Raw genomic sequence first — 27,386 nt, 5'->3', positions numbered from 1 at the left:
TCAAAAGCCTCCCAAGAAGATTTATTGGGACCATCAACTTAGCATGGAAAGAAATCTTCCCGTCCTTGGAAGTTTTCAAACGGAGGCTGGGTGGCTCTTTCCTAAGGATGCCTCAGCAGGGGTTGGACTAGATGACCTTCAGGCCCCACAGTCCTGTGATTCGATGAGATGAATAGATCTCACCCAGAATCCCAAGACAGGGAGAAAGCTAGGCTCCATGTTAGATGGCATACCTTGTTTTTTACATGACTGGTTCCTAAATCTCTAGAAACAAATGAACAATAAAGGGCCTGGTCTAATGACAGCTAAAACAAGTAACATGGGATAATTACAAGCATCTAAAGCTGGGCTGAAGGCTGTAGTTCATCACCTCAGCCAGAAGCTCGGGCAGCACCTTCCCCCAAATTATATTTTTTTTTAAACTTGGATTTCAGTTCTTTATAGTCTTAGAGTGACCAAGTTGGAATGGGCCTTTGTAGATCATCCAGTCCAGCCTCTGAAACAGAAAACCACCAACCAATTTGGATCTGCCACCATGAATGAGACCTTCCCGGAGACACAAAGGTTGAACCTCATGAATTTCCAGGAACCTGCTCTCCCATAAGGCTGGAAACTGGGTTTTGGCCCACACAGAGGAGCATCTCAGGTAGGTGGCTCTGTATCCTAAACAAACTTTCCCCTCTTTGATTTTTTTTTTGATAGGTGAGAAGACCTGCTTGACCACAACCATCTCTGCATCCAGGAAGGCTGCCCTCCCTCTACCTTCTCCAGAGGTTTTGCAAATTTCCCTACTTCTCACCTCTTGACATGGCATTGATCTGGAGCTATGGGGTGCTGTGACTCAGTAGAGGGAAGGCACAGAGAGGGAGGGAGGGAACAACCCAGCACAGCTCAATTATATTTTATTAATTACTGAGTGAATAGGAAGGAGAAGGTCCAGCCAACGCCAGGGAGAGCCAGAAGATGTGGAACCCCTACAGAGGAAAGGAGAGGTGGAGAAATCCCCCCCAAAAAAACACTGGGGCTTGATTCCCCCCCTCCTCCACCTCTGCCTTTCCTCCTCCTTACAGGAGGTTAATCAGAATGGTGATTAATTTGTCCTGCATTATTTACATGCACAGCGCTTACCAAGCAAGAAAGCTGAAGTCTCAGCCTGTAGGGCAGCCATACAGTTTCTGAAGCTAATCTTGAATGCCTGGCCCTACAAGGGGAGGATCGGGTGCCATTGGGGTGTATCATCCTCCTTCAACCCTCCCTGGGACCCCCAAAATCTAGTCCACAGGGCTGAGGGGGAACCCTCCAGGTTGCGTTTTCAGTGCCGAGAGAGGCCTGAGAGAGGAAGAAGGTGAAAGAGCCCGTGTTGTTATGATTTTCGGCCCACTCTGTTCTGCTCTGGTTCAGGCCTCACCTTGTAGGGTCCATCTGGTCTCCCTTTCTGGGCACCCTGTGTGAAGAAAGAGATCATCAGGCTGTCCGGAGGAGCGCAACACTTTGTGGAAGCTGGTGATTCTGCGGAATGCACGTTGGCCAATTCCTTGCAGTTTTTAGTCTGAACTTTACAGGATTTCTCTAAAATGCAGGTCCTATTTGGGTTCAGCACCACAGAGATCTTCTTGGAATTCAGAGAGGCCCTTCTCTCGCTCATCTCTCATCGGTCTACACAGCAACCAAGAAGGCAGATCATCTGGAAACCATGTCCTCTGTGAAATGGAACCTCCACTCTCAGCTGCAGCCTACCATGAAGTATCAGAGAAACAATGGAAGGATTCCTCGGTTGCGTTCCCGCTTTCCCCCAGAGGCTCCCTGATTATGGATGTTCAGTCATCGTTGAAAAAAGGTGGATGGACTTTAGATCGGGGATGGGAAAGGTATGTATGGTGGAGCAGATGATGATGTACTACAACTCCCATCAGCCTTATGCACCACACGCAAGGAGGAAGAACAATAAAGAAGATTTTTCAGCCGCTGGTTGACCATTCATGGTTTGAAATGTCTGATCTTATTTTCAGCACCGAGGACAGTTCTTGAAGGATAGCAGTGGTGAGCACTCCCCAAAGAACCAGACCTCGTGACCTTTCTGTTCCCAAGTAGGGCCAGAGAGGGGAGCCCCTTTTTCCCCTGGAAAATATAGGATCTATCTGTGGGTGGGTGAGCTTTAGGGATCCGCTCTCTGCCTTTTTTTAAAAAAAATCACAACGCCAAGAATTCGTAAAAAGATCAGCCTATGCTTGCTGGGCTTTGTAGTCCCGGAAGCTCTGCTCTGGGGACCCTTGGGAAGCAATCCAGGAGGATTTCTCTGGCAACCCTTCCTCTCCCTCCCCGCCCCCCAACCTCCCGCCCCACGGAGCAGCTGCAAGCCCATACTGGCCTCTCCCGCCCCACCCCCCCGCCAGCTCTACTCGAAGCTGCCGGACCCACCGATCGATCGGGGCAGCGTTTGTGGCGGCCGCAGCTGGGGGGGGGGGGAGGAAAGGATGGAGGTGGGGGCGGGGGGAGGAGGGCCCGCAGAGGCCGGTGTGGGGGAGCCGAGTGGATAAAGCTGGAGGCTCCTCAACCTCCGTCCGACGCCTCCCCCCCCCACGCGTAGCCCCCAAAGTACTAGAAATGAGGATGGGACCGTTAAAGTTATTCCCATTGTTGTTATCATTAGGCTTGAACCTAGAGGGGTAGGGAGGCGGGAGGGGGGCTCAGGAGCGCTCTGCCCGGGAGGGGCATCCCCCAGGCCTCCTCCCCCCCTTTCTCTCTCTTCTCTTCCCCCCCCCCCCCGCCGCCGCCCCGCTTTCCATCTCAGGCCCTTCGCCTTTGGCTGCCTGGATGGATCGAGCGCGCCGGCAGAAAGGCCGGTGATAGATGGCCAGAGAGATTAAGGCCGATAGAGTGCCCTGATGAATGGCGGGCTGATACAGTCCGCGGCAGCGGCAGGAGGTGGAGGAGGCGGAGGGGGCGGAGGGGGGGAGCGGAGGGGGGCGCGCGCGCGTGTGTGTTGGAGAGACGAGGAGGCGGGAGCTCCGGCTACCTGGCCGGACCACAAAGCCTCGCCACCGCCACCCCCTTTTTCCTTTTAATCATCCTACATCCTCTTTTAATCTTTTCTTTCCCCCCTCCCATTCTTCTCCCTTCTCCCCTTCCGCCCCCCCGCCGCCGCCTCTGGGAGTGTAGCACCTATAGACTTGTATGCCGCTGCTTCTCTTTTGCTGGGGCACCCGTTTCGCTCTCTCGCTCTCTCCACCACCCCCCCCCCGCCAACAACTCCGCAGCCGCTGCGCGGAGCTGGGCGGCCTCCAGCACCCTCTCTCTCCTCCCCCCTCCCGCCCTCCCTCCGGCCTCCTCTCTCTTCGCCTGGGAGAGAGAAGCCCGAAGCAGGAAGACGCGCCCAGGGCGCAGGCAGGTGCCCTTGGCACAGAACGGGGAAGGGGGTGGGCGCGCCTGGCGGGGCGCCCCTCGCTCTCCAACGCGGGTCGCGGGTGCATGTGTGAAAGGGGGGCTGTACTCGGGGTTGGAGCCAGTAGGAGAGTCGGGGGGGGGGAGGCCAGACCGGAGCCCGTGACGTCAAGGCGAGCGAGGGAGGCCGAGCGGCCAGCCATTCGCGGCAGATCTTCGGAGGAGGAGGAAGAGGAGGGCGGAAAGAAAGCGAGCGAGGGAGAGAGCGAGAGCGAGCGAGAGCCAGCCAGCCAGCCAGCCAGCCAGCCAGCCGGCCGGCAACCGGAGGGAGAGCCGGAGCCCCCAGCCCCAGCCAGCCGCCGTTGGGCCAGGCGGCTCCGCTGTGGCGCCTGCTGCGCGCCTCGTGCGCTCCGGATGGCGACCTCTTGAGATGCGCGGCGGGTTGGCTTGAAGGAGGAGGAGGAGGAGGAAGGAAGGAAGGAAGGAAGGAGGAAGGGAGGGCGGAGGAGGAGGAGGAACAGGGGGGGCTGGGGGCGGAGATCGGGGGGGAGGGGGAGGGGGAGGAGGCGCCCGCGGAGGGGAGGCGATGGAGCTGACCCTGGACGGTTTGGGCTCCCTTCACCAGGCCGGGGAGCTCCTGAGCGCGACGGCGGCCGGGGCGCACGGGCGGCAGCCGCCCCCTCCTCCTCCTCCTCCGGGGCCGGCACCCCCTCCCCCTCCGGCGCCCCCTCCCCCTCCGGCGCCGCCTCCCCCCGCCACGGCGCACCGCAACCTGGTCACGGCGCACGGCCGGCCGGCCATGGTCTCCAGCATGAGCGCCATCCTGGACGGGGCGGGCGACTACCGGCCGCCTCCGGCGGAGCACAGCCTGGGGGGGCCGCTGCACCCGGCCATGAGCATGGCCTGCGAGTCGCCGTCCGGCATGAGCACTTATACCACGCTCACCCCGCTCCAGCACCTGCCGCCCATCTCCACCGTCTCCGAGAAGTTCCACCACCACCACCACCATCATCACCACCCCCCGCACCATCATCCGCACCACCACCAGCGCCTCTCGGGCAACGTCGGCGGCGGCTTCGCCCTGATGCGCGAGGAGCGCAGCCTGGCCGCCTCCATGGGCAACCTCTACGGCCATTACCCGAAAGACATGACGGCCATGGGGCAGCCCCTCTCGCCCCTCGCCAACGGGCTGGGCTCGCTCCACAACGGCCAGCAGCCCCTGGCCCCCTACGGGGGACACCTGGCCGGCGACAAGCTCCTCTCACCCAACGGGTTCGAGACCCACATGCTCTCCCGGAGCGAGGATCCCCTGGCCAGGGGGCTCGGGGGCCCCGGGTCGGGGATGATGCCCCCGCCGCTCAACGGCATGCACCCCCACGGGCACCCCCACCACGGGCAAGCCAACGGGGCCCTCCTGGGCGAGCGGGAGAGGCACCACGCCGCCGCCGCTGCCGCTGCCGCCGCCTCGGCTTCCCAAGCCGGCGGGTCGGGCCAGGTGGAAGAGATCAACACGAAAGAGGTGGCGCAGCGCATCACGGCCGAGCTGAAGCGCTACAGCATCCCGCAGGCCATCTTCGCCCAGCGCATCCTCTGCCGCTCCCAGGGGACCCTCTCCGACCTCCTGCGCAACCCCAAACCCTGGAGCAAGCTGAAGTCCGGGCGCGAGACCTTCCGCAGGATGTGGAAATGGCTCCAGGAACCCGAATTCCAGAGGATGTCCGCCTTGAGGCTGGCAGGTCGGTGGGCTCCCCCTTTTTCTCACCCCCCACTCCCCATTTTAAAAAAATCAACTCGGGGTGGAGTTGTGGCAGGGTTCGGGGAGGGAGGGAAGGAGGGATGGGGACGGCAGCGGGGAAGAACCCGAAAGGGGGGGGGATAGGATTTTCGGATTTGCCAGCAACCAAGAGGTTCAGGATTCTGGATTTTAAATGGAGGGGGAAGGCTCCCCCGTGGAAAGACACCCCAGAGGGAGGTTTGTTGTTGATTGGTGAGTTAAGGTTTTTCTCCCAAAACGGCATATAGGGCTACGGCCCCCTTTTATCAGCACGGCCACCCTAAAAGTTAGGCCAGGTTGGAAAAGCCTTGGCGATCCAACCCGGTTGGCTCGGGGCGAATGTCTTGCCCCCCGGGGGAGGTGGGGGTGGGGTGGGCTCTGAACCCAGGTCTCTCTAACTCCTACACCGCACTGCCTCCGGCTGGACACTTTTTTCGGGCATCATCCCACAGCGCGGAGTGGGTGGCTGAGATTCCCCCACCCGTTCGGAGAGGATCCCCGATAAAACGCGGGTTAAGATGCGCCCTACGTCGCATGGCGGGTGTGTGTTTAAAGCTCTGATTGACAAAAAGGAGTGTCGTTCCTTCAAAAAAAATGTATGCACAGAAATCCAGGAGGGAAAAGCAGTATTCCAAATAAATCGGCGGGAATTTTTCCTTTGACGTTTGATCTTCTGTATCCCCGTGCGGATTCACACCGACACGCATCCTTCCGACCCGAATGTGTGTTTGTGCTTGTGTTTCGGACAGAGACGCCCCTAGCCAAGTTGGTTCCTGAGGGGAGGTGGGGAAGCGTGTGCGTTCCCCCTCACCCATCCTCTAAAACCGCCCATTCACACGTGCATAGGTTGCATTCTAGGTAGAGGAGAGACGATAAATCCGGCTCAAAAACACACAAGCCGGGCAGAGCTCAGCAATCGATCACTATTAGATCTTTTCTACACTTCACTCGGTCTCCCCCCCCCCCGCCACAGCCCTGTTTAGATGATAGATAGATAGATAGATAGATAGATAGAGAGAGAGAGAGAGAGAGAGAGATAGAGAGAGAGAGAGAGAGAGAGAGAGAGAGAGATAGATAGATAGATAGATAGATAGAATCAATTTATTATCTGTGTCTCTGGCCATCTGTCAAAGATTCATATCTGTCTAGCTATCGTGATCTTATTTTCTGTCTGTCTATCCTCAATTCACTCTCTCTCTCTCTCTCTCTCTCTCTCTCTCTCTCTCTCTCTCTCTCTCTCTCTCTCTCTCTATCTATCTATCTATCTATCACATTTTTAAATCTATAGAGTATGTCTGTCTGTCTCTCTCTCTCTCTCTCTCTCAGGCGCGTGCGCGCGCACACACACAAACAGAAACACGGTACCTCCCCCCCTCTCTTTTGCTGCTCCCACAGATCCCCCTCCCCATATACCCGCTCCCGAACCCCCTGTCCAACATTCGGTGCGTTTCACACGGAGCCAACCCCCTTGACGCCAAGGGGCCCAATCTCCAGGCCGACGTCTCTCCCCCGCCCCACTCCCCCAGCCACGGATCCAAGGGGGCTGAGAGAGCCCCCCCCCAAGACTCCTGGGTTCCTCCCCATCATCGGCCTGGGACTCCTGCAATATGTATACAGTATACACATACAGGCGCCCGCGCACCCCATACACAAAGGGGAAGCCAGCAAAGCCCCCTCCCCAAAAAAGGAGAGGTGCGGTGCGGAGGGGGTTCTTGGACTGCGGGGGGGGGGCCTTACAGTCAGACGCAGGATTACGAGGGATGGGTTGGGGGAGATAAGTGGCGGGGAGTAACCCAGGCTCATGACTGCGCGCCCGCGTGGGGGGGGGCGTTTGTGAAGTCTGTGGGCGCCTGTCCTCTATTTCTATAGAGAAAATTTCTATATTTTGCCCCATTTCTACCCTTACGCATCCATCCATCCATTTATCTATCTGACTCTTCTATCAGATAGATAGATAGATAGATAGATAGATAGATAGATAGATAGATAGATAGATAGATAGATAGATAGATAGATAGATAGATAGATAGATAGATAGATAGATAGATAGATAGATAGATAGATAGCGGTGGCCTTCTGAAAAAGGATTTATTTATTTATTTGGCTTGTTTAAAAGGAAGGGAGGGGGGAAAGGCTGCAGGGGGGAGCGGTGTTTTTTCCTGCACAAATTAAACCTAGATAAAAATAGAAATATTGTAAAAATAAAAATAAGGGCGAGCCAAGGTGGCTTCATTAAATATCATACCACCCCCTTTGTTTCGGGAATATTTAAAAAACACACACACACAACCCCCCACGATTTCCTTTTTTACTCTTGTAGCTCCTTGAAGCGGTGCCCCCCTCATTTTTTAAAAAATACAATCCATCAAGGTGAGAAAACCTATGAGGGCCGTTCCTGAGCGGGTTTCGTGGCGCAGCCCCCAAAAAATCGTCTAGTGAAACCCGAAAGAGCACTTTTTTTAAAAGAGGCAGAGAGAAGGGGGGGATCTTTCAGGTTGCAGCCCCTTTCTTGGGCGTTCGGGTACAGTGGTGACAGCTTACCCCAAAACTGGACAGTCTCCTAGGGTGAGCCCCGGGTGACTTTTCTTTTGTCTCCACTGCCAGGCTACCCTCCCGCGCAACCTGGGTTTTTTAAAATGGCATTTTAACCACCCCTCGCCTTCCTTTCACCTCCATCCTAGGCGTGGAGGGGGCTGAAGCAAAAACCCCTCCAAGCCCTTCTCCCACGGCCTCCCCCCCTCCCCCCTTCCAGGGCGGATCGATATAATCGCCCCTTGCCTTTCACAAACGGCCGATCAATTATCTATAACCAAGGCAACGCTTTGAATAATAAGGCGACAGGAACAGCCAGCCAGTGGAGGGGCTGCCTTCTCCTCCCCGAAGCGACCTGTGTGAATCCGGTTTCTTGCGCAGGAGCTTTTGAACCGGGGGGGGGGGGAAACCCACCCGACGTAGCTGGTGGGCCTTGGTCTGGATAGGGAGAAGACCTGCCTGCTGGTTGTGGTAAGCCGCCTGGCTCCACAAATCTCTCCCGCCGGATCGCCAGATTTCCCCCCCCCCCTCCAAAATCCTCAACCCCCTCAGGGGTTTCTCACCGCCTGTTTCTGGACGTCGTCATGTCCGAACTGGCAACCCCCGTGTTGCGCCCTGGGGGACCAGGAGGATGCAAGGACGGTGAACACAGAGGTTCCCCCCCCTCTTCCCCACCCCATTGTAACATTGTTCCTCTCCCTTCTGCATCGCCACTCTAAAATAATCCGAATTTTCTGGACTTAGACCAAAACTACGTACAGTAGATCTTAAATTTTTGGAAGCTTTTGTGATGCAACTGATTTTTCTCCCCACCCACTCCACCCCACCCCAACAACTTTGTCTGGTGCCTATTGTGTGGGTGTGTATGCGCTTGTGGGTCTTGGTTTTCATCCCACAACCCTCAAACATTGATTTTTTTTCCCTACCTGTTTTTGCTGCAGTTTAGACGTGAAGGCGAAACAACCCCATCACTTCACTGTAAACGAGACTCATTTCCCCTTCCACTTTTTCATACGAACTTTTCACGGCCACCCTTCCCTTCCAATCTTGGTTTTCAAGCTCCTTGGCGTAAAACAATGGTCTTCTCCTGAGCTGCCCCACTAATATTTATTTATATAAAAAAAAATTTACCCCACCTTTCTCCTTTAAAACGAACCAAGGTGGCTGACATCATGAAAATACAATATTTACGTTGCAAATAGCCACATTGGGAAAGGCAGTGGGTTCGACCAAGAAAAGAGGAAGCAAAATTGACACACTTAAAAATTGTTTAAGAGTGTCATCTCTCAGAACAAGTCCAACATTTGGACCGAGCCAAACTGAGATTTCAATGAAACTCTGGAACTCACCGCCACAAGATGTAGGAGTTTCAAAAGACTTGGGGGGGGAAGGGTCAGGATGCTTCTTCCACCACTAACAACCTAAGAAACACTACAAAAATCAAGTAAACATGACAACCCTGGAGAAGGAATAAACTCTGCCACCAGATGTAACGATAGATGCTTGTTGAGGCTGCTTTAAAGCAGGAATTAACTCATTGGAGGAGGAGGCAGAGGCTTAGCTTGTAGCTGAGTGGAACCTCCATGGATCTACTTAGTCTATCTTGAAATAATGGCCACCAGGGGCAAAGACTGGCTGATTGTCAGTTGCCTTGATCTTTTTTTCTGTACCTGTCTGTCTGTTTACCTGTTGACATGTCTTCCTTCCAAAAATGAGATACCATTTTTGGCATGTTTTCTTTGGTTTTATTTCATTTTATTTACTGCTAGATCTGAATTCTAGCGAAAAATCAGTTTTCTTCTCTAAAATAAGCCCTCTTTTAGCCGGTTCCCAGCAATAAACAGATGCAAACATAATACTGTATAGTATAATAATGTATATTATAGACAGATACATAATATGACATATCTCCTACGGTAGATCAACAGACAAATAATTGTACATATAATGTCTACTAATTAGAATTCATCCTGTCTAACAGGGTAGCTATCATTATAAAATACAAAGGGATATTGCCAGGGTCTCTTTTTCTCTTTTTAATCTGCCCCATAATTTAATAAACCCAAATAACCTAAAAGAAAGTCAAATAAAATTTAAGCACCCCCAGGGACTCATGCAGAGTAGCATGAAGGAAACTCGTCCTCTAGGAATTTTTTTAAAAAAAATACTACATGTTGGAGCATGCATTGCTGTCACTGAGGGGTTTGACCGTCGCTGCTCTGCCAGAGTCTCTGTTCCCAGATGTTAAGGGGCAGTGTTTGGTCCAGATCGTGAAAGAGCAGCCGGAACTGCTGGAGAACTCAAAACAGGTGTTCGGGGGGGGGAATATTCTGTGTATTGGGGCCAAAAATGAACATGTGTTCACATTCAGTGCTGTGAAACGGGGCGGGGGGGGTTGCTGTTGGGCATCCTCACCCAAAACAATCAAAAACCGGTTCCAGCCTTCGAGGCTGGGAAGAAAGCCAATTGGCTCCCTTGAGGTGGAAAACCCGGAAGGGACTGCCAGAAAAGCGATGATGACTGGCCATCATCCACCACCTGGGTGGAAGCCGTGGGCACCAGTCCAGCGCATTTCTAGCCCCGGGGCTCATTTCGAGGTGTCTGTGTTGGGGTGGAAATTAAGAAAAGCCACAAGTAAATTCGAGGGACCCCCCCCCTCTCACGGAGGAAGCCTAGATTCCTCCCACTGGGAAATTAAAATAATCTCGCACCCAAGAAAATTATTGAAAAGATAAAACACAACAAGATGCAGCTGCTGGGTTGTTGGTTTTTTTTTAAATCTAAGAGTTTTTGAAAGGTTCTGGAATGCAAGCATTTACCAATTTTTTTCTCATGCAAGAAGTAGAACTTTATACATTTCTTTGGTTTTGAAATATTTCCCCCTTGCCTTTCTCCTTTAAAAGAACACTGTAATGTCCTGTTTATTCACATGCACCACTTTAAAAAAATATTATATTTTATGTTTAATGCCTTTCCATACAGTGATCGCAACCATGCAGTCTTATTAAATAAGGGCAAAACCGTGCCAAAATTTTATTATAATAAAATAGTCTTCCTGTGTACATGGACCTAAGGAACCGACCCCAATAATTAATTCCAATTGGAAGAGACCCCGCTGATTAATAGAGCATTACAACCAAGGCCCCTGAAAATCCCATTGATTCAACCAGGTCTTTCCTTACGGTGGCTAATAATTCAGCTTTCCCCTATGTAAAATATTTATAGGTAGCAACACAGAGATAGAGAGTTATGCATTAAAATATGATGCTCCTAATATATAATTCATTTTCTCTTTAGTTATGGCTATCTGTGTAGCACCAGATATAAACCAGGAGGTGCAGAAAAAGACAGATAGAATCCCTCCCATACACTCATATATTGCTAGGGTTTGTTAAGAGGGGAAAATGTTTTATTAGAAGTTTATCTGCTGTAAACTTTCCATGCTTTATGAAATTCTAATTATAGATCCTTTATGATTTCTGGAGAAGCCCTGCGTCTTGCTCAGGGAAGGAAGGAAGGAAGGAAAGAAGGGAGGAGCTGACGATGGATAGAAGGAAGGAAGGAGCTGATGATGGATAGAAGGAAGGAAGGAAGGAAGGAAGGAAGGAAGGAAGGAAGGAAGGGGGAGCGACCCTTCTTCGCCTTGGCGTTTAATTAGGGCGGGCGAACCGGCATTCTTTCGTTCCAGTCGATGCCCTATTGAAAAGCCGTTAATAGCATATGCAAATCGGGCCCCGACGCCCTTTACAAGGTTCTGGTAAATAAAGATTTAAACACTCGGTCACAATCGGCTCCTTAAGTAGCCCTGTTGTTCGCTCTAATTGAGCCGTCGGTGTTTTATATCCCCGATTGGACCGAATAAATAATAATGGGAAAGGTAGAGACAGAGAGAGTTATTTGGGCGGGGCGGGGTCGGTCGGTGGGAGGTGAGGAATCCCCTCCAAGAAAATATACAAAGAAAAATATTAAATATGAAACAAACATCAGATCACACAAGGAAAGGCAGAGAATCGCCGGTAGCCAAGAGATCTAGCTGGCAGAAAGGATTATGTTACGGTTTTGCTCCCCTCCCTCCCTGAAAATCTTTGGGTTCTTTTTAAGATGACAAAAAAAAAGACTTTATAATAAACGGAGGAATTTGCATTGAACTTGCCTGGTTCGGGATGGCAAGGGAAAAACACTCTGCACTTGCTCAGGAACACTCCTGCCTGTTTTCCCCTGCACTGTTTCAAGTTCGGGCCTTTAGAACTGAATAAAAATGAAAATTCCTTATCATGCCATCATCCTCTCCTTCCTTATTTATGGTGGTGGTGGTGGTGGTGGTGATGAAATATTTACCAGCAGAAAAACCCCATTAACCACCACAATAGCTGCTTTGAATAAATAAATAAATAAAAATAACAACAACAACAACAATTACAGACTTCTATTGTTACTAGAATATTAAATAAAAATAACAAGGCATAATAATACCATACTCAGTAATACTCCTTCCTATTCACAGCTACAAAAGTAAGCACCGGTAATAAGTAGTAAGCGTTACCACTTTTTGCTATTCCTGCGAAAATCAGCTTAAACCTCTCCGATGGAGGGCGAACTCCCATGGAACTGAATGGGTGAAACCCAACGACTTCTAAAGACGAATGAAGTACAGTAGAGGTTTTCACGTCTTCCACAGAAATCAAAGAAGGCAAGAAAATCTGAAAATGTTGCTTTATTTCGGGTTTTTATTCGGGTTTCGGGTTTCTTTCCCTCCTTACGGGGAATAGTGAAGTGGATTTTTTAAGGCGCAGTTTCACCGATTTCAAATACACGGGTTTTTACATCCCCATAGGGATGCTTGCGGCTAGCCTTACTATTTTCATTTGTCCAAAATGCTGGCTGAGAGAAGGGGACCAAGGAGGAAAGAATTCTCAGTCTGTCGGAAAAGAGAAAAGAGGTGTGGCTGTTTCGTATTTTCCAACAGATATAAAAATAAATGAATAAAGTGTGTGTGTGGGGGGGGGGAAGAGAATCTAAACTGGAAAATTCAGCCACACCGAATATTTCATATGAATTCTTCTCGAGAAGGAGAGACAGAACGGAATCAAAATGATCCAGACACACTTGGGTGCCACCGAGGGTGGGCGTTTTCCTTTCGGATTTTTTTTTTCTTAATTCGTGTTTTTTTTTTAATCCTTCTGTGAAATCAGTAAGGCGCCCGGCTATTTTCGGTGGGATGATGGGTGAACAGAAATGCCAGTGAGTCCCAGAAAATTGGGGGGGGGGGTGTCGGGATGATTCCCCTCCAGTGCCCCACTTTTCTGAATTATCATCCTTAAGGACATTTGCACCCTCCCACCCTAGTTGTATCATAGATAAATCTTCACCCATTCTCTCCCCCCACTATGAAATACTTAAAATGTTTAGCAGGGCACACATTTGGAAGACAAAATTTGCTTTCTTTAAAAGAAAGAAAGATCCTCCTGCTTTTAACGAAAGTCAGTTTTCAATTCTATTCCAAATGTCCTGCCTTAAATATATATCTATATCTAATTCTACATCTGTCTATCCATATGTATGTGTGTCTCTGTATAGCCCTTTGCCCCTTTGTCTCAGCCTGCCCTTTTTTTGGGTCTACTCAGAAGTAAGTCCCATGGGGCTTATTCCCCTAGTATTTATTTATTTATTTATTTATTTATTTATTTATTTATTTATTTATTTATTTATTTATTTATTTATTGGACTTATATACCGCCCCATAGCGCTACAAGCACTCTCCGGGCGGTTTACAATTTAATTATACAGGATGCTCTGCCTCCGAAATAAATGCACTTAGAAATGCAGGGACGCTGGGGCAACTCCAGTTCCTCCCCACTCCCCTCAAAACAAACAAACAAACAAACAAAAACAAACAAACAAAAATCCCATTTGGGCGTCTTGCGGTTAGAACAAGATTCCTGGTTATCCGAAAATCGCGGCGCAAATAAATGCGCAAAAATATAATGCGCGCATTTCCGCACCGCCCCCGTGACGAGGGAGATAAAGAGGAAGGGGCTTTAAAAACATGAAAGACACCGAGTCGGCTTGTTTCTTTCAAATAGGGACTTCTCTAGAGTAAACGGGGCTCTGGGTATTGCAGGTGTGGAGAACAATTTGCGAAAGAAAGAAAGACTCTCCCTTGATCCAAAAAATGGGGGGGGGGGGGAAATCAGGAAAATCCTACAGGATTCCCAAATAAAGTCGCGTTGCGACTTTTTTGGGAACCTCTAAACTCGGAGATTCCATTCGAAAACGGAAGCTTGGATACGCAAGCCGCAAAAAAATGCATTTTAAAAATGTATTTATAAATCTTGTAAAGCTACAGGCCCTTGAAACGTGGCATCTTTTAGGGGCTCAGCGGGGCTTAAAACGACCCTATAAGGAGAGACGCTTTTTCTGTGGATCAAAACCTAACCCGCCTGCAAGGGTTTTTACGCCGCAATCCTGCGGCCCAGCCTGAGGGTTTTACTCCCGAGTCAACGCGTACGAGGAGCCGCCGGGGACAGGAAATTCAGATTATCGAAAGACGGAGAGGAGCGGGGGGGGGGGGGTCAAGGAATTAAAAGAGAGAAGAGGAGCGGGGAAGGAACGAGAGAGGGAAAGTGCTGGTGAAGGAGTGAAATTAATAAGAAAAATAAAATAAAATTACTCCGGGGGAAAGACAGGACGTGGAGAAGCAGTGAAGGTTTTAAAGAAATGGGAATGAAATAGGGGGAGAAAAGGTTAGTTGCTCTCTCTCCCTCGCTCTCCCTTTACCCCTTCGTTTCAACGGGTTTTGCTGCCCCCCCAGTCCTAAACCGCCTCCCCCTGTCCCCGGTTTACACGCGTCATTATCCAGAGTGGGGGGCTTTTACTCTCTCTCTCCTTCTCTGCGTTAGGGGGCAGCGTGGCTTGGTTTTTCCAGTTCGCATCGACCCCTCTCCCTCATCCATCATCCTCTCCCCCGATCGATCCCCCCCCCTTCTCCAGGCCTTCCTCCCGGGTAGACCCGCTCCCTTCGCGCCGTTCCGCCATTCCGGAGTCACACCGGTTCTCCCAAGCAGAGGCTGCGGGTGGGTGGGATCCAGAGGACGGGGCTTCAGAAAGCAAAAGAGAGAGAGAGCTGATAATGAGTTTTGGGGTGGTGGGCAGGAGGTAATATTTGAGAGAAGCACTCTAGGTATGCTCAGGAACCACTGCGTCCTGGGGTGGAACAGGTTCGAAAGGAGGGCTGGATTCCAGGGTTTGCTTGTTAAATGTGTCACGCTTGTGTTTACCACCCCACAAAACTTCCCTGGCAGTTATATCCCTCCCTATCAATAAAATAAAGCACAACCCCCTCGAACGATAAAATAGCAGATTTAAACGCAATATAAATCTACCTAGTGGGTTCTGACTAGCCCACTCCCTCTGCCCTCGAGTTTATAGGCTGGCCTGTAAAGTCTGCTGCTCAGTTCCGATCCGCTGGAGAAGGATTTCCTGACTTAGCATCATGGCTGTGAAAAGGGCCTCTCCGGCCACTTGGCAGCCCCGAGAAATTTTTGCTGCCTGAGGCCAGGCAGCGACAGGAGACAGTCTCCGAAATTTTGGCCTACAACCATCTAAAGCCAGTCGGTTGGTTTGGGGCACTGGGGGTGGTGGTGTAGGAAACTCCCTTCTATTTCCTGATCATAAAAAACGCAGCAGAAATAAATAATAATCGCCTTCTTACCACAATCAGCCTTCTGGGGCCAGCGCTGACTCTGAACCTATGGTAGGGCCGGCTCTGAGTCCCATTAAAGGTTAGAAGTGGATGGAGCCTCAAGAGGGATAAATCCAGCTGAAATCTTTCATGTAAACCACTGGAATGGTGGCTATTTATTTATTTATTTATTTATTTATTTATTTATTTATTTATTTATTTATTTCTTTATTTCTTTATTTATTTATTTATTTATTTATTTATTTATTTATTTATTTATTTATATCCCGCCCATCTGGTAGTAGCATTCTCTTATTAAGCTATATATATAGAATATACATACAGTAACTTCCTATTATTATTATTATTATTATTATTATTATTATTATTATTATTATTATTATTATTATTATTATTATTATTATTATTATTATTATTATTATTACAGAAAGCTGAAAGCTGATTCCCGTGCCTCGCTTTAATTCAGCAGTTTCATTGCATCTTGGATCAGATTAGGTCTTTGCATAAAACCTAAAGCACGCTTTAGGGGTGTCTGAGGAATTATGGGATGGTGTGTCTGTGATTCAGATTCACCTGAAGGATGGGTTGGGGGTAGAGAGTGAAGTCTTTGCTTTAAACCGGTATGAAAGCAGATATTGCAAAGAAGTTTTATAATGATGAATTACGGTCCTCTGCACCTGTCCATCTAAGTTTTTTTAAAATATACTCTCAGCTCTTCCCACGTTAGCATTTAAATCTGCGTTTAAATCTGCTCCTTTTAATCCTATTTTTATGTCCTCCAACAAGGTTGAGGAGTTATACCTGATTCCCTTCCCCCACCCATATTGATCTTCACAACCACCCCCCTGTGAGGTAGGCCATGCCGAGGGAAGAGTGAGTTGGTCACTCAATGGGTTTCTCAGCTGTGCAAAATCGTTCCAGACCTAACCCTGACCGCTGTCCAACACTGCCTTTTAGTAAAATGAGGATGATCATAATTTGAGCAGTTAGGATGATGAGAAGGTGTTTCCAGGGGAAACATTCAGTGCTCCAAATGGCTTTCCAGCAGCCTCCAACCATGGGAGAAAAAACCCAATTTAACCCCCCAGCCCTGTTTTATTCACTACGACTCTAGGAAGGGCCTGCTGTCTGCCCATGCTCAGAAGCACATGGGGACAGGGTGCTCTGCCACCGACTTCAGTCAGGGCCCCCGGTCCTCCTTCTTGCCATGGTCACTTACAAATCAATGCTCAAGTTTCCTAGATTTCAAGGGCACTCAGGCGGTTAAGATCCGTTTTTGTGCATGAAAACAGAAACCATATTTTGCTATGATTTCATTGTGGGTTTTTGAGGGGGGGGGGTTGGGAGGACTTCCCCCTTGCTGGGTTTGATCCTTTTCTTTCACACACAAACACACAGAGAGAGAGAGAGAGAGAGAGAGAGATGCAATTTAAACTGCAGGAGGCCAGCTTTTTCTCCAGGCCTCCCTGGTTCTGTGATTTCTCCACCAACAGAGAATTTATTCTGATTATTTTTAACCATGCTGTTGGGAGTATCATATGTTTATGTGTATTTCCTCTTCCTCCCGCCCCCCCAGGTTCAAAAGAGATGGAAGGGGGGGAGAGAAAGAGAGAGTGAAGCAAAGACACGGAGAGGGGGGAGACTGTAGGGTTTGATGCTTTGTGGGGTAAACAGAAATTCTGCGAGCACATCAATTTTGGACAGAAAATGGTCCTCAGTCCTAAATCTAGGAGAGAATAAAATGGGGGGGGGAAGAATGAGGCCAGTGGTTAGGGGAAGGATAAAAGGAAAATGAGAAAAAGATTGTTTGGGGCAGAGAAAATGCATGGGGGGTGTTTCCCTTTGGATTTCTGGGACGATTATACCAAAAACATCTTCCTGCTGTCTCTCTCTGGAAAGGTGTGTGTTTGTGTGTCCCGCACAATATCACAGAGAGAGAGAGAGAGAGATGTTGCATTTTCCCTTTCCGGTCTGTGATTGTGAGTCAGGGGGGGCCACCCACATACAACTGAGCATATCCTATATACCTGACCCTTCAGCACTCTGATGGAAGGGAGCGAGGTGTGGGGTTTTGTGGACCAAGAGCCTGGTAGATGGGCCAAGAGAGAAGGAGAGAAGATATTTAGATTTATAGATATTTATGGGAAGTGGGTGGGATCTATGCATGCATGTAGGCAGAGGGAAGAGACTGCCATAAACAGAAGGACACAGAAATACATGGATATACCAGGGGGGGAAATGAGAATATTGAAGGTGGTAGATAGACAGAGAGGCAGACAGCTATATAGATTTATAGATATTTATAGAGAGTTAGATATATACATGCATGAAGAGGGATGAGTGTTGTAAACAGATGGACACAGAAATACATGGATATACTCAGAAAAAATGAGAATATTGGAGGTTTTAGTTAGACAGAGAGAGATTTAGATGCATGCAGAGAAATGAGACTATGATAGATAGATAGATAGATAGATAGATAGATAGATAGATAGATAGATAGATAGATAGATAGATAGATAGATAGATAGATAGATAGATAGATAGATAGATAGATAGATAGATAGATAGATAGATAGATAGATAGATAGATAGATAGATAGATAGATAGAAAGAAATTTTGTACATTGCTTATTATTTATAATAACTTCTTGTATATCCTTATTAGGCCAAAAGCAAAATTAAAATATTTCTTTTTTTCCTTTTGCTCAAGCATTATGAACAAACTCTGGGGGTTAAAGCATCATGACAGTCCCCGCCCCCCAAGTAATAATCTCTCTGTACTCAATGGGAGTTGTTAATCAACCCCGTTGCTTTCAATAGGGCTAGGTCCAGAGGATCCCCCCCCCCAGGGGGAGGCCTTTGCCCGTGAGGACTACCAGCAGGCAAAAACTCAAGGCTTCCAGCAGATCAAGGAAGGGGAACAAAATCAAGACTCTGGATATCTTTTTTAATTTTCTGGATGAGGTATAAAATAGATTTATGAGGCATCCTATCAGAGGAAGGTGTAGCTGGAGGAAATATCCCCCCCCCTCAAAAAAAAGTCTAAGCATTTCAGGTCCAATTTGAGGCGAACGGGCAGAAAAACCAAATCTAATGTGACTTTACTCCCTTCTGGTTCAGAGTCCAATCTAGACATTCTTTAATTACTTAATTAGTTACTTAATTCTTTCCTTCCTTCCTTTTCCTGAGCCCAGCCCCCCTGCCTTAATTTATTCCATCCTTCCTTCTTTATTCATGTCTTCTCATTGTTTTTTAAGAGGCTTTGTGTTTTAATTAATTCTATGTAGAGCTGTGCGTGTGTGTTTAAAGGTGATCGCCGGATGAAGCAGAAGAGGAAAAACCAGGTGTGACAGAGGTCTTATGAACACTAATAATAATAATAATAATAATAATAATAATAATAATAATAATAATAATAATAATAATAATAATAATAATAATAATAATAATAATAATAATAATAATAATAATAATAATAATAATAATAATAAACAAACAGGTTCTGCTGCAGCTGCATTGAGGTATCTTGATTCCATAAGAAAGAGGGGGGGGGAAAGGAAGTTTATCTCTTAGCAAGCCAAGTTTTAACAACCGAGAGAATGAAAATACAGTACACCTTTAAGACATCAGTAATACAGTAATATTTTCAATCCGTCTTTATGTGCTAACCATTCTCCCTATTTTATTACAAAAACAAGCACGATTGAGAGAAAGAGAGAGAAATTTAGATATTTAAGACACCAAGGAGTGGCCCAGCTTTTCCAGATTATGCTTCTATTTCTTGTAAAAAAAATGGTCTTTTGAAGATGGAAAGCTGCCTGGGGTCCTTTTTTTAATGGAGAAAGACTGAGTAAAGATGATTTTCAATAAATAAAGAGTAAATATTTCCTACTCAGCTCCTTTTCAGGAGATCTGTCATAAATATCCTAATGGAAGAGGAAAATGGGGATTTTTGATTATCCCAGAAAGCTGAAGACTTTAAAAATGGGTTTTGAAGTTATTCTCTCTTTTTTTAAAAAAGCCTGTTTTTAAGGAATGCTTTTAATTTTTTTTCCTGCCTGTGCATTACTTTGGGGGAGGGTCCCAAAAACATATGTGTAAACATGCACAGAGATCTCTTGCTATTGAATAAAAATAAATAAAGGGGGGGGGGGAAATACACAACATGAGTTGATATAGGAATCCTGGGATTCCATGAAGCTTCCCTATCCCTCTGGAAATGTGGGATTTAACTCAATTTATTCATTCATTTGGGGTCGTTTTAACTCAATTTGAAATCAATTTTGAAGTATCCTACATCTATTTGCATTTGAGATCCTCCTGTCTCATAAGTACTTTACTAGTTATTACTATTTATTCCATTTATACCCCATCTTTCCACTAAAATAAGTGGAAAGGAGGTTTGCAAACTTTTTAAAATAATAAAAACAGAGAAAACTACATTGAGCTTAAAAAAATTATAACTTCAGGTAAAGCAGGCTCTGTGTAAAAACCATTAAAATCAGGCCAATGCATTAAAAAACATTAAAATCAACAAGAAGGCAAATTTTAAAAGCTATTTATCTATTTATAATCTTTACACCCACCCGTTCAGCGCCAATATGTATAGCGATAATTGATCTCAAACACATATTTCTGAGGAAATGAAGGTTATTTTTAATTTTTAGTTCCTTAAGTTTGGGGGGGGGGGGGGGAATGGTTCCAAACTACAATAAAATAGTGAAAAATTAATATATGCTGCTTTTTGGAATTAAAGTGTTATAGTGATTTAACTAGCTAACTATTTCACTCTCTTGCCCTCCTCTCTTCCTTTAAGTAATGCATTTCATAAATGACCTTGTATGTATTTACAGTACTTGTTTATTTCTTCACTCCCCCAAAAGACTTTTTATTTATCTGAACATAAAGAGGAGGAGATTACCAGCGAACAGAAAAGGGGAAATTTTACAAAATTAGCTGCTTTGTAATGGCTAATCCATGGATTAAAAGGAAATAGTATTTAATGTCAGCGTTACATGTATAAGTTACCCAGAGAATTCACCTTTGCTTCTCTAGATCTACCCAGAAAGGGCTCTTAAAAACAGATTTAACTTGGAGTTCAGCCGAATGGCTACAAAAGTGTTTGGTGATTTGATACAATTACATTAAATTAAATTTAACTTTCTTAAATTGAAGGGGGGGAGCATGCATTTGAATTGAGTAAAATAAATTTACAGAAAGAAAGAAAGAAAGAAAGAAAGAAAGAAAGAAAGAAAGAAAGAAAGAAAGAAAGAAAGAAAGAAAGAAAGAAAGAAAGAAAGAAAGAAAGAAAGAAAGAAAGAAAGAAAGTGGCCTTTTGGCCAGATGGGTGGTATGTAAATTGAATAAATAAATACATCCATATATATTTCATCCTATTCTTCATTTTTCTCTCTTACAATCCTTTTTCCTCCTCCTGTTCTAATTTGATTTTCTTTCTTATTTTCAGGGAGACAAAGTTACTCCCATCTCTATTTATAAGAAACCTTCCACCGTACAATTTTTTTTTTATTAGGTCCCCCCCCCAGCCCCACCCCGTCAAGTCTAATCTTCAGGTTTGTTTTTGACTTTACTTTCCTCTCCAGAAAAGTTATTTTAAAAAAAAAATTAAAATTGTCTATATTACCCTATTTTTTTAACTTTTGTTTTTGAAGAGGGATTTTTTTTTTCCGGGCGGGGGGGGGAGGGAGAAAGACGGATTCATTTGGACGGGGAATTGAGCCATCAATTCACAAGCCTAGATAGGCTTACTCAGGAGTAAGCGGCGGGGTGTTCAGAGAAAGTTTACCCTCCGGAAAAGCGGCCGGCCGAGAGATCATGAGCTCTGGTTTTCTGGAAAGTCATCCCCATTGACGTCAATGGGATTTACTTCCGAGTCGACGGACTGGGCCCGTACTTTACTTTCAAAGTGGTTTGGAGAGGAAAAAGAAAAGAAGGCGGGGGGGGGGGAGGGAAATAAATAAAAATAAAGAAAGACAAGCTTTATTGAAAGCTAGTGCACGTTATCTGAGGGTTCTTTATACCCTCTTCATATGTTATATGTATATTATTTATAAATATAAAGAAATATTATTATATTATACAGTATATATTAAAAAGCAAAAACTTTTATTTATATATAATATATAATATCTAAATAATATAATTATATAATAATAACATTTATATATTATATATAAATATATATTTAATGTAATATAATATTTTTATATTACTTATATTTATAAAATACGTATGTTTGGTATAAAGTAGCATTTTATTACGTTAGCCACCTGGTCGCCTTCAAAGGAGGCGCGACACAACGCGCCGTGATTCTCGTGGCTTTAAAAAAGAGGGTTTTTAAAAATTCTTTTCTATTCGGATTGAATCTGGGTCCCAAACCGGATCCGGTCCGGAGCGGCTCCGAATGGCTGACACGACCGATTGGCCTGCTAGAATCGGATCGTTCCCCTTCCCCGAAACTTTAGGACTTCAGAGGTTGGAGGAGAGAGAGAGAGAAAAAAAAAAGTTTAGATCCCAAACCGGATCCGGTCCGGAGCGGCTCCAAATGGCTGAAAAAAAGGCTTTAAGACTTCAAAGCTTGGAGGATGAAATAAAATAAAATCAAATCGGGTTTTTCGTTCTAGGAAACAACGCAGCCAGAGCCCCTCGGGAAGCTTATGGACGGCGATCTTATTTACCTCCCCTTTAAACTTCGGCTAATTTACTCCCCCGAGCATGAATTATAAATAGAAATATCCCCTGACCCCCCCCCTTGCCCCTGAAAGCAGCGCCAATCTATTAGCGGGACTTAATTAGGATAAATAATTAAGCGAGAAATCGCGGCTTGGCTCTTCCAGAGGGGTTTGTCAAATTCCTCGCCGCGTTTCCTTCTTTTGCCTGGGAAGATAAGAAGGAAATCTACTGCCCCCCCCCACCCCCTGGTCGTTGGGTCCGGTTTCGGTGCAAAGCCTGCCTGAAACTTACTTACTTACTTACTTACTGCTCGATTAAGGCCCCCGCACTATTCTGAGCAGTTTACAGAAGTTTAAAACCATTATGATGATCCTATGTAAAAACAAGCAGTTAAGGAAACCACCCCAAATCTCCCCTTTTTTGCCCCCCCCCCCCGGTTTCCTCTCCTGCACATCGTCCCTTCTATCAATCTTTCCTCTTTTTCCTTTGCTTTCTTCCATTGTGTGCGGGTGGATTTACAAGGTCATTCCTGTCCTCCCGCTCTCTCAGTCTCTGCGGTGGATTTTTTGGGTCTTAACCTGTCAACCGCCCTGAGCAGAGCTTGCACTAAGGGGTGGTGGTGGTATATAATTCTTTCTTTCTTTCTTCCTTCCTTCCTTCCTTCCTTCCTTCCTTCCTTCCTTCCTTCCTTCCTTCCTTCCTTCCTTCCTTCCTTCCTTCCTTCCTTCCTTCCTTATGTATTCATTCATTCATTCTTCCTTCCTTCCTTATATATTCATTCATTCATTCATTCATTCATTGCTTGCTTGCTTGCTTGCTTGAATTTTTTATACTGCCCAATTCGTGCCAAACGCAACTCTGGAAGGTTAGCAATGTGAACAAGGTATACAACAACAAACACGAAGAAATATAATAAAGGTGATCAAATCAATCAGCCGCACAACCCATCAGTGTGGAGGGACAACCCCATTGGGCATCCTTCATGAGAAGATGCCATGAGAAGCATTATTTTTTTAAATTGTATTTAGTAGATTTGTATACTGCTGGCTTCATAGATTTGTATACCGCTGTCTTTGTGCAGAGCATGACTCCAAGTGCCTTACAAATACTGTAGATGATAAATAAGAATCCCAAATATCCCACCAAATCAATCAATCAAGTAAATAAATAAATCTTATTTTCTTTTTCTCTAATCCCTTCCTTTATTGTAGTTGTAATTTTATGATTTTATATATTTTATACTGTTCTGTTTTATTTTGTAAGCTGCCCCGAGTTGACATGGTCTAGAGGGGTGGGGTAAAAATCAAATAAATAAATAAATAAATAAATAAATAAATAAATAAATAAATAAATAAATAAATAAATAAATAAATCCTTCTTTCTATTCATCATCAGCTCCTTCCTTCCTTCCTTCCTTCCTTCCTTCCTTCCTTCCTTCCTTCCTTCCTTCCTTCCTTCCTTCCTTCCTTCCTTCCTCAGCTCCTTCTTTCCTGCCTGCCTGCCTTCTTTTCTTCTCTGCTTATTTTCTCTCCTTTTCATCATCCTACAGCCTCCTCCTCCTCCTCCTCCTCCTCTCCTAGCCGCCCCTGGAATCTCAACCGACAGAGATAACCAAGAGGTGAAAACTTCTCCGCCCGTTGACCTTTGAATCAATTCGAAAAAGCTCATTTAGCTGATAAGTCTTGAAAGCCCCAGAACTAATTTGAAAATACATCTATTAAAATCCCATTGCTGGTGCCAGGAACTAGGCTGGGAGGGCCAGCAGGCCGGGGTGGAAGCCTCGCCTCTCTGTCTGCTCTCGGCCTGGAAAACTTGGCTGAAACCAGAAAAGAAATTAGACTTTTCATTGTGAGAGGAGAGCAGAGACAGAGAGAAGAGAAAATTATGAGGGGGGAAAGAATAGGACCGGCTGTTTCTCCCACTCCAGGTTAATGGTATACGTTGGGTCTGAAGCCATTCGTTTCCCACAGGAACCCAGGAGACAGAATATTGAGCTTTAAGTAAATCCAATATGTTATTATTTAGATAAGTTTTAATGGCAGAGCCGGGGTGAATAGAGAACAAGGATCTTAAAGGTCTTCACAGAAAAGAAAGAGGGGAATATATATATTCCCCTCTTTCTTTCCTGTGAAGACCTTTAACATGAGACCTTCTCTCCAGCAGTGACTGGAAGTACGTTTTCTGGGGAGTTCATGAGCGGGATGTAAAAAGGAAAAACCCTCTTCCATTCTTTCCTCCTAAACATCCCTTTCAGAGGTAAACTGCCATTGACTTTGGAGGCTCTGTTTCCCAAGGATGTGAGTTGACCTCTAAGGGCCCAGGTCATATTGGGTCTTATCTAAGGTTAACAGGACCATGATTAGGAAGCATACTTTCTGGGTGCAGAATCAGGCACCCAAGGTTTAGAGGCGAGGTGAGGGGAAAGGTGTTATCCACTCGGTGATTTCCCATCTTCTCTGGTTGACCTACCGCGCAGGGGTGTTGGGCCGTTAAAAGAGGAGAGATTGCTTAAACATGGAGAGAAGAGCCAAGAAATAAACAAAATACTTCCATCTCGTCAAAGCTGGGGTCCCAGCTAGAGTAGACCTATTGAATAAATGGAATTTAAGGACATGACAACTCACCGGTCAATGTTTCATTCAAAGTTTCTCTTCTCGACTCAGTGGTTGTTGGTGATTTTGATAGGATGGCATTTGCCGATCCGCTCCGATTTACAATCTGACCCATCACAACTCTGTCTTTATTCTCATAGGGATAAAGTGTCTTATGCTGTTGATGCATTTGATGGTTTGATGTCTATTATTGTTTTTATACATTTATTGTTATATGTCTGGTTATTTTACTTGTGACCCACTCAGAGCACCGCATTGCACTCGTGAGGCGGTATATAAAGCAAATTAATAAATACAAAGAAATAAATGACTGAGGCTACCCAAAGCAAATTCAGCCCAGTGCAGAGAGCTTGGCCTCCCTTTGAGCTCTCCAAGGTGCTTAAGGCTTTCAGGTTGGGCACCTTTCAACAAGAACACCTTGGGGGGGGGGAATTAAAGTTCGGATGAAAACCCTGATAAATTTAACCAACACTGCCCCCTAGGAGTTGGAGCGACTCACTTCCCCATCTGGGGCACTCAGGCCACTGAGTGATGGTGTCACAAGGAGGAAATCCCAGCCAGAGAGGTTTCTAAGGCATGTTAAAAGCACAAAGAGGTTTCCAGGCACACAGACTCCCATAAACCAGAATTAATGGGGGTAAAGAACCCATCGAGTGACACTCTAAAACAGTAAAGGAAGGAATCGGGGATGGGGGGGTCACAAAGCTGCTGTCATAGGCATAATGGCAGGCTCGTATAATTAATAGGCAGGGGAGTCAGTGGGGGAGGGGTTCCCCCCCCCGATTTCTGTTGCGATTATTAATGACCTAATGGGAGTCCAGCGTGCCAGGAGACGGGCTGGATTTGCTGATTGAATAGAAATCGGAAAACGCGTTAATACCTCCAGCGATATAGATCATTGTGAGCCAGATTTAAGCTCCGCAGGCCAGTGATGGATGGATTTTAACACCTCTCCGATCTTTAAATTATATCTATCATAAAGCCGAAAATGGAATTCAGCTCTGTGAAGCAGGGTGGTGGGAGGGAATGGCTTCGGGTGCCCCGAAAAGCTGGGTTGGGCAAACATTGGCCGTTTCTCACAGCTTGGGAAGCCTGGCTCGGGGACTACAAAGCCCAGCATCCCCCTCCTGCTGATTAGGGGATTTTGAGATTTGTAGTCCCTGCGGCCGGTGATCCAGCGAGGCTGGCTTGCCCAGGCCCTAACGCCAACGGTCCTGGAGAGTGCAGGGTCGCAGGAAAACCAGCTGGAAACCGACAGAGACCTCATCTTTCGGGTTCTTTTAAGGTGTGAGCCCCTCAAAGCACTCGATTGAGCTAAGATGGCCTCGTGGTCTACCTCTCAGGGCCGTTGGGCAGGGTGGGCACGCCTCTGATCCCCTGAATTCCATGCTGGAAAGAAAGGACAGACAAGGAATGAAGAAACCGATGCATGGATTGTTTTTGGGTAGCTTTCCAATACAGGCATGTTGTAAATGTATTTCCCATAAAATAAATCAGCAAATGACAGCAGACCAAAAGAACAGGACTTTTGGCTTGTATCCCAAAATCGTTCCCATCTGGGGTCAGAAACGGCAGCCAGGAAAAAAAAAAAACAGAAAAAAGAAACCAGGCCATGAACACTTTTCTAGCTATGTAATATTTTCCTAAATTGCACCATGTTTGGGAAGTAACATTTCCTCCAGACGCCCACAACCGACCCTGCATGGAGCCGTTTCTCCTTGGCTGAAGGAGCCATAAATCACCGGCAGAAGCCGATAGATTTCCAATTAAATTTCCCTTCCCTTTGGATCCCGCTTCAGGACGATGTCTTCTCCATCCCCGCCTCGCAATCCAGATTTCCGTGGCTTGCGGGAGGGGACGGGGCGAAGGAGGAAGCCTATCAACCCCGATCGACCCCCCCCAAAGGGGTCAATAAGCTTGAAAAAAACCCCAAAGAGTAGTTTCGGGGGGAATGAGGGATCGCCCGGACAGCTTGGGTAAGCAACCTGAAGAGCCGGGGGGGCGGGGGGAATGAAAGCAGAGAGAAAAAATAGGATGAAGCAGAAAAAACAGTCAACCCAAACCAGAGAAATTAAGTTGGGTTGGCTTTACTCCAGGACAAAACCCTATAAAAAATTCTTACATCTTCTGAAGAGAGCTTGTCTCCACAGGAGAACCTGTCAGATTCAACTTCACCCAGACAAGATGCGCTCCTCGAGAAGCTTCCCATAATTTGCTTAGGCCTGGCGTCTTTTGCTTATGGGACGACATTATTCTTTATTGTTATTCTTTCTCTTGACCTCTGGAAGAATAAAAAAGCATGGCTGTCTCGTGTTCTCGGCAGATGTGGGAGGGATTCTCCGCCTAGCTTCAGGGATGGGGAAGAAAAGGCTTTCGAACCTAACAGGTTTTGAAGGATTGCTTTCCAAGAGTCTTAACTCATCTTCAGGTACCCAGGGGAAGAGCGGGATGAACTCCTCGGCAGTTTGAGTCACCTCTAGAATCCTTAAATGTTGGTTCCCGGGAGAACAGGTCCATATTTTCCCCCCCCACATATCTAAATGCTTCCACTAACGACCAAAAAAAGGTCATGATTTCACCTTCTCTTTCTAGATCAGGGTTTCCAACCAGATGTTCTTGGACATAGCATAGCATGGTTCGTGGGTGAAGGCTTCTGGGAGTTGTAGTCCAAGAATAACCGGGTACCCAA

At 46.5% G+C, this 27,386-nt stretch overlaps 2 protein-coding genes across 2 annotated transcripts in view; both read left to right on the top strand.

Moving 5' to 3' along the window:
- The window catches only part of MOB3A (MOB kinase activator 3A), a 337,768-nt gene extending 319,276 nt beyond the window's left edge, over window positions 1-18,492 (top strand). Inside the window, exon 6 of the transcript XR_013537909.1 lies at window positions 18,482-18,492. The gene's annotated coding sequence lies outside the window, so the exon portion shown is untranslated. The remainder of the gene's footprint in view (window positions 1-18,481) is intronic.
- The window catches only part of ONECUT3 (one cut homeobox 3), a 44,487-nt gene continuing 20,623 nt past the window's right edge, over window positions 3,523-27,386 (top strand). The window contains exon 1 of the mRNA XM_020781191.3: window positions 3,523-5,117. Within this exon, the coding sequence (XP_020636850.3) occupies window positions 3,968-5,117 (1,150 nt within the window). The 5' untranslated portion in view covers window positions 3,523-3,967. The remainder of the gene's footprint in view (window positions 5,118-27,386) is intronic.

This window comes from Pogona vitticeps, chromosome 7 (assembly GCF_051106095.1).
Source record: "Pogona vitticeps strain Pit_001003342236 chromosome 7, PviZW2.1, whole genome shotgun sequence".
Classification (NCBI taxonomy): Eukaryota; Metazoa; Chordata; class Lepidosauria; order Squamata; family Agamidae; genus Pogona; species Pogona vitticeps.
This window is presented reverse-complemented; position numbering and strand designations above follow the sequence as displayed.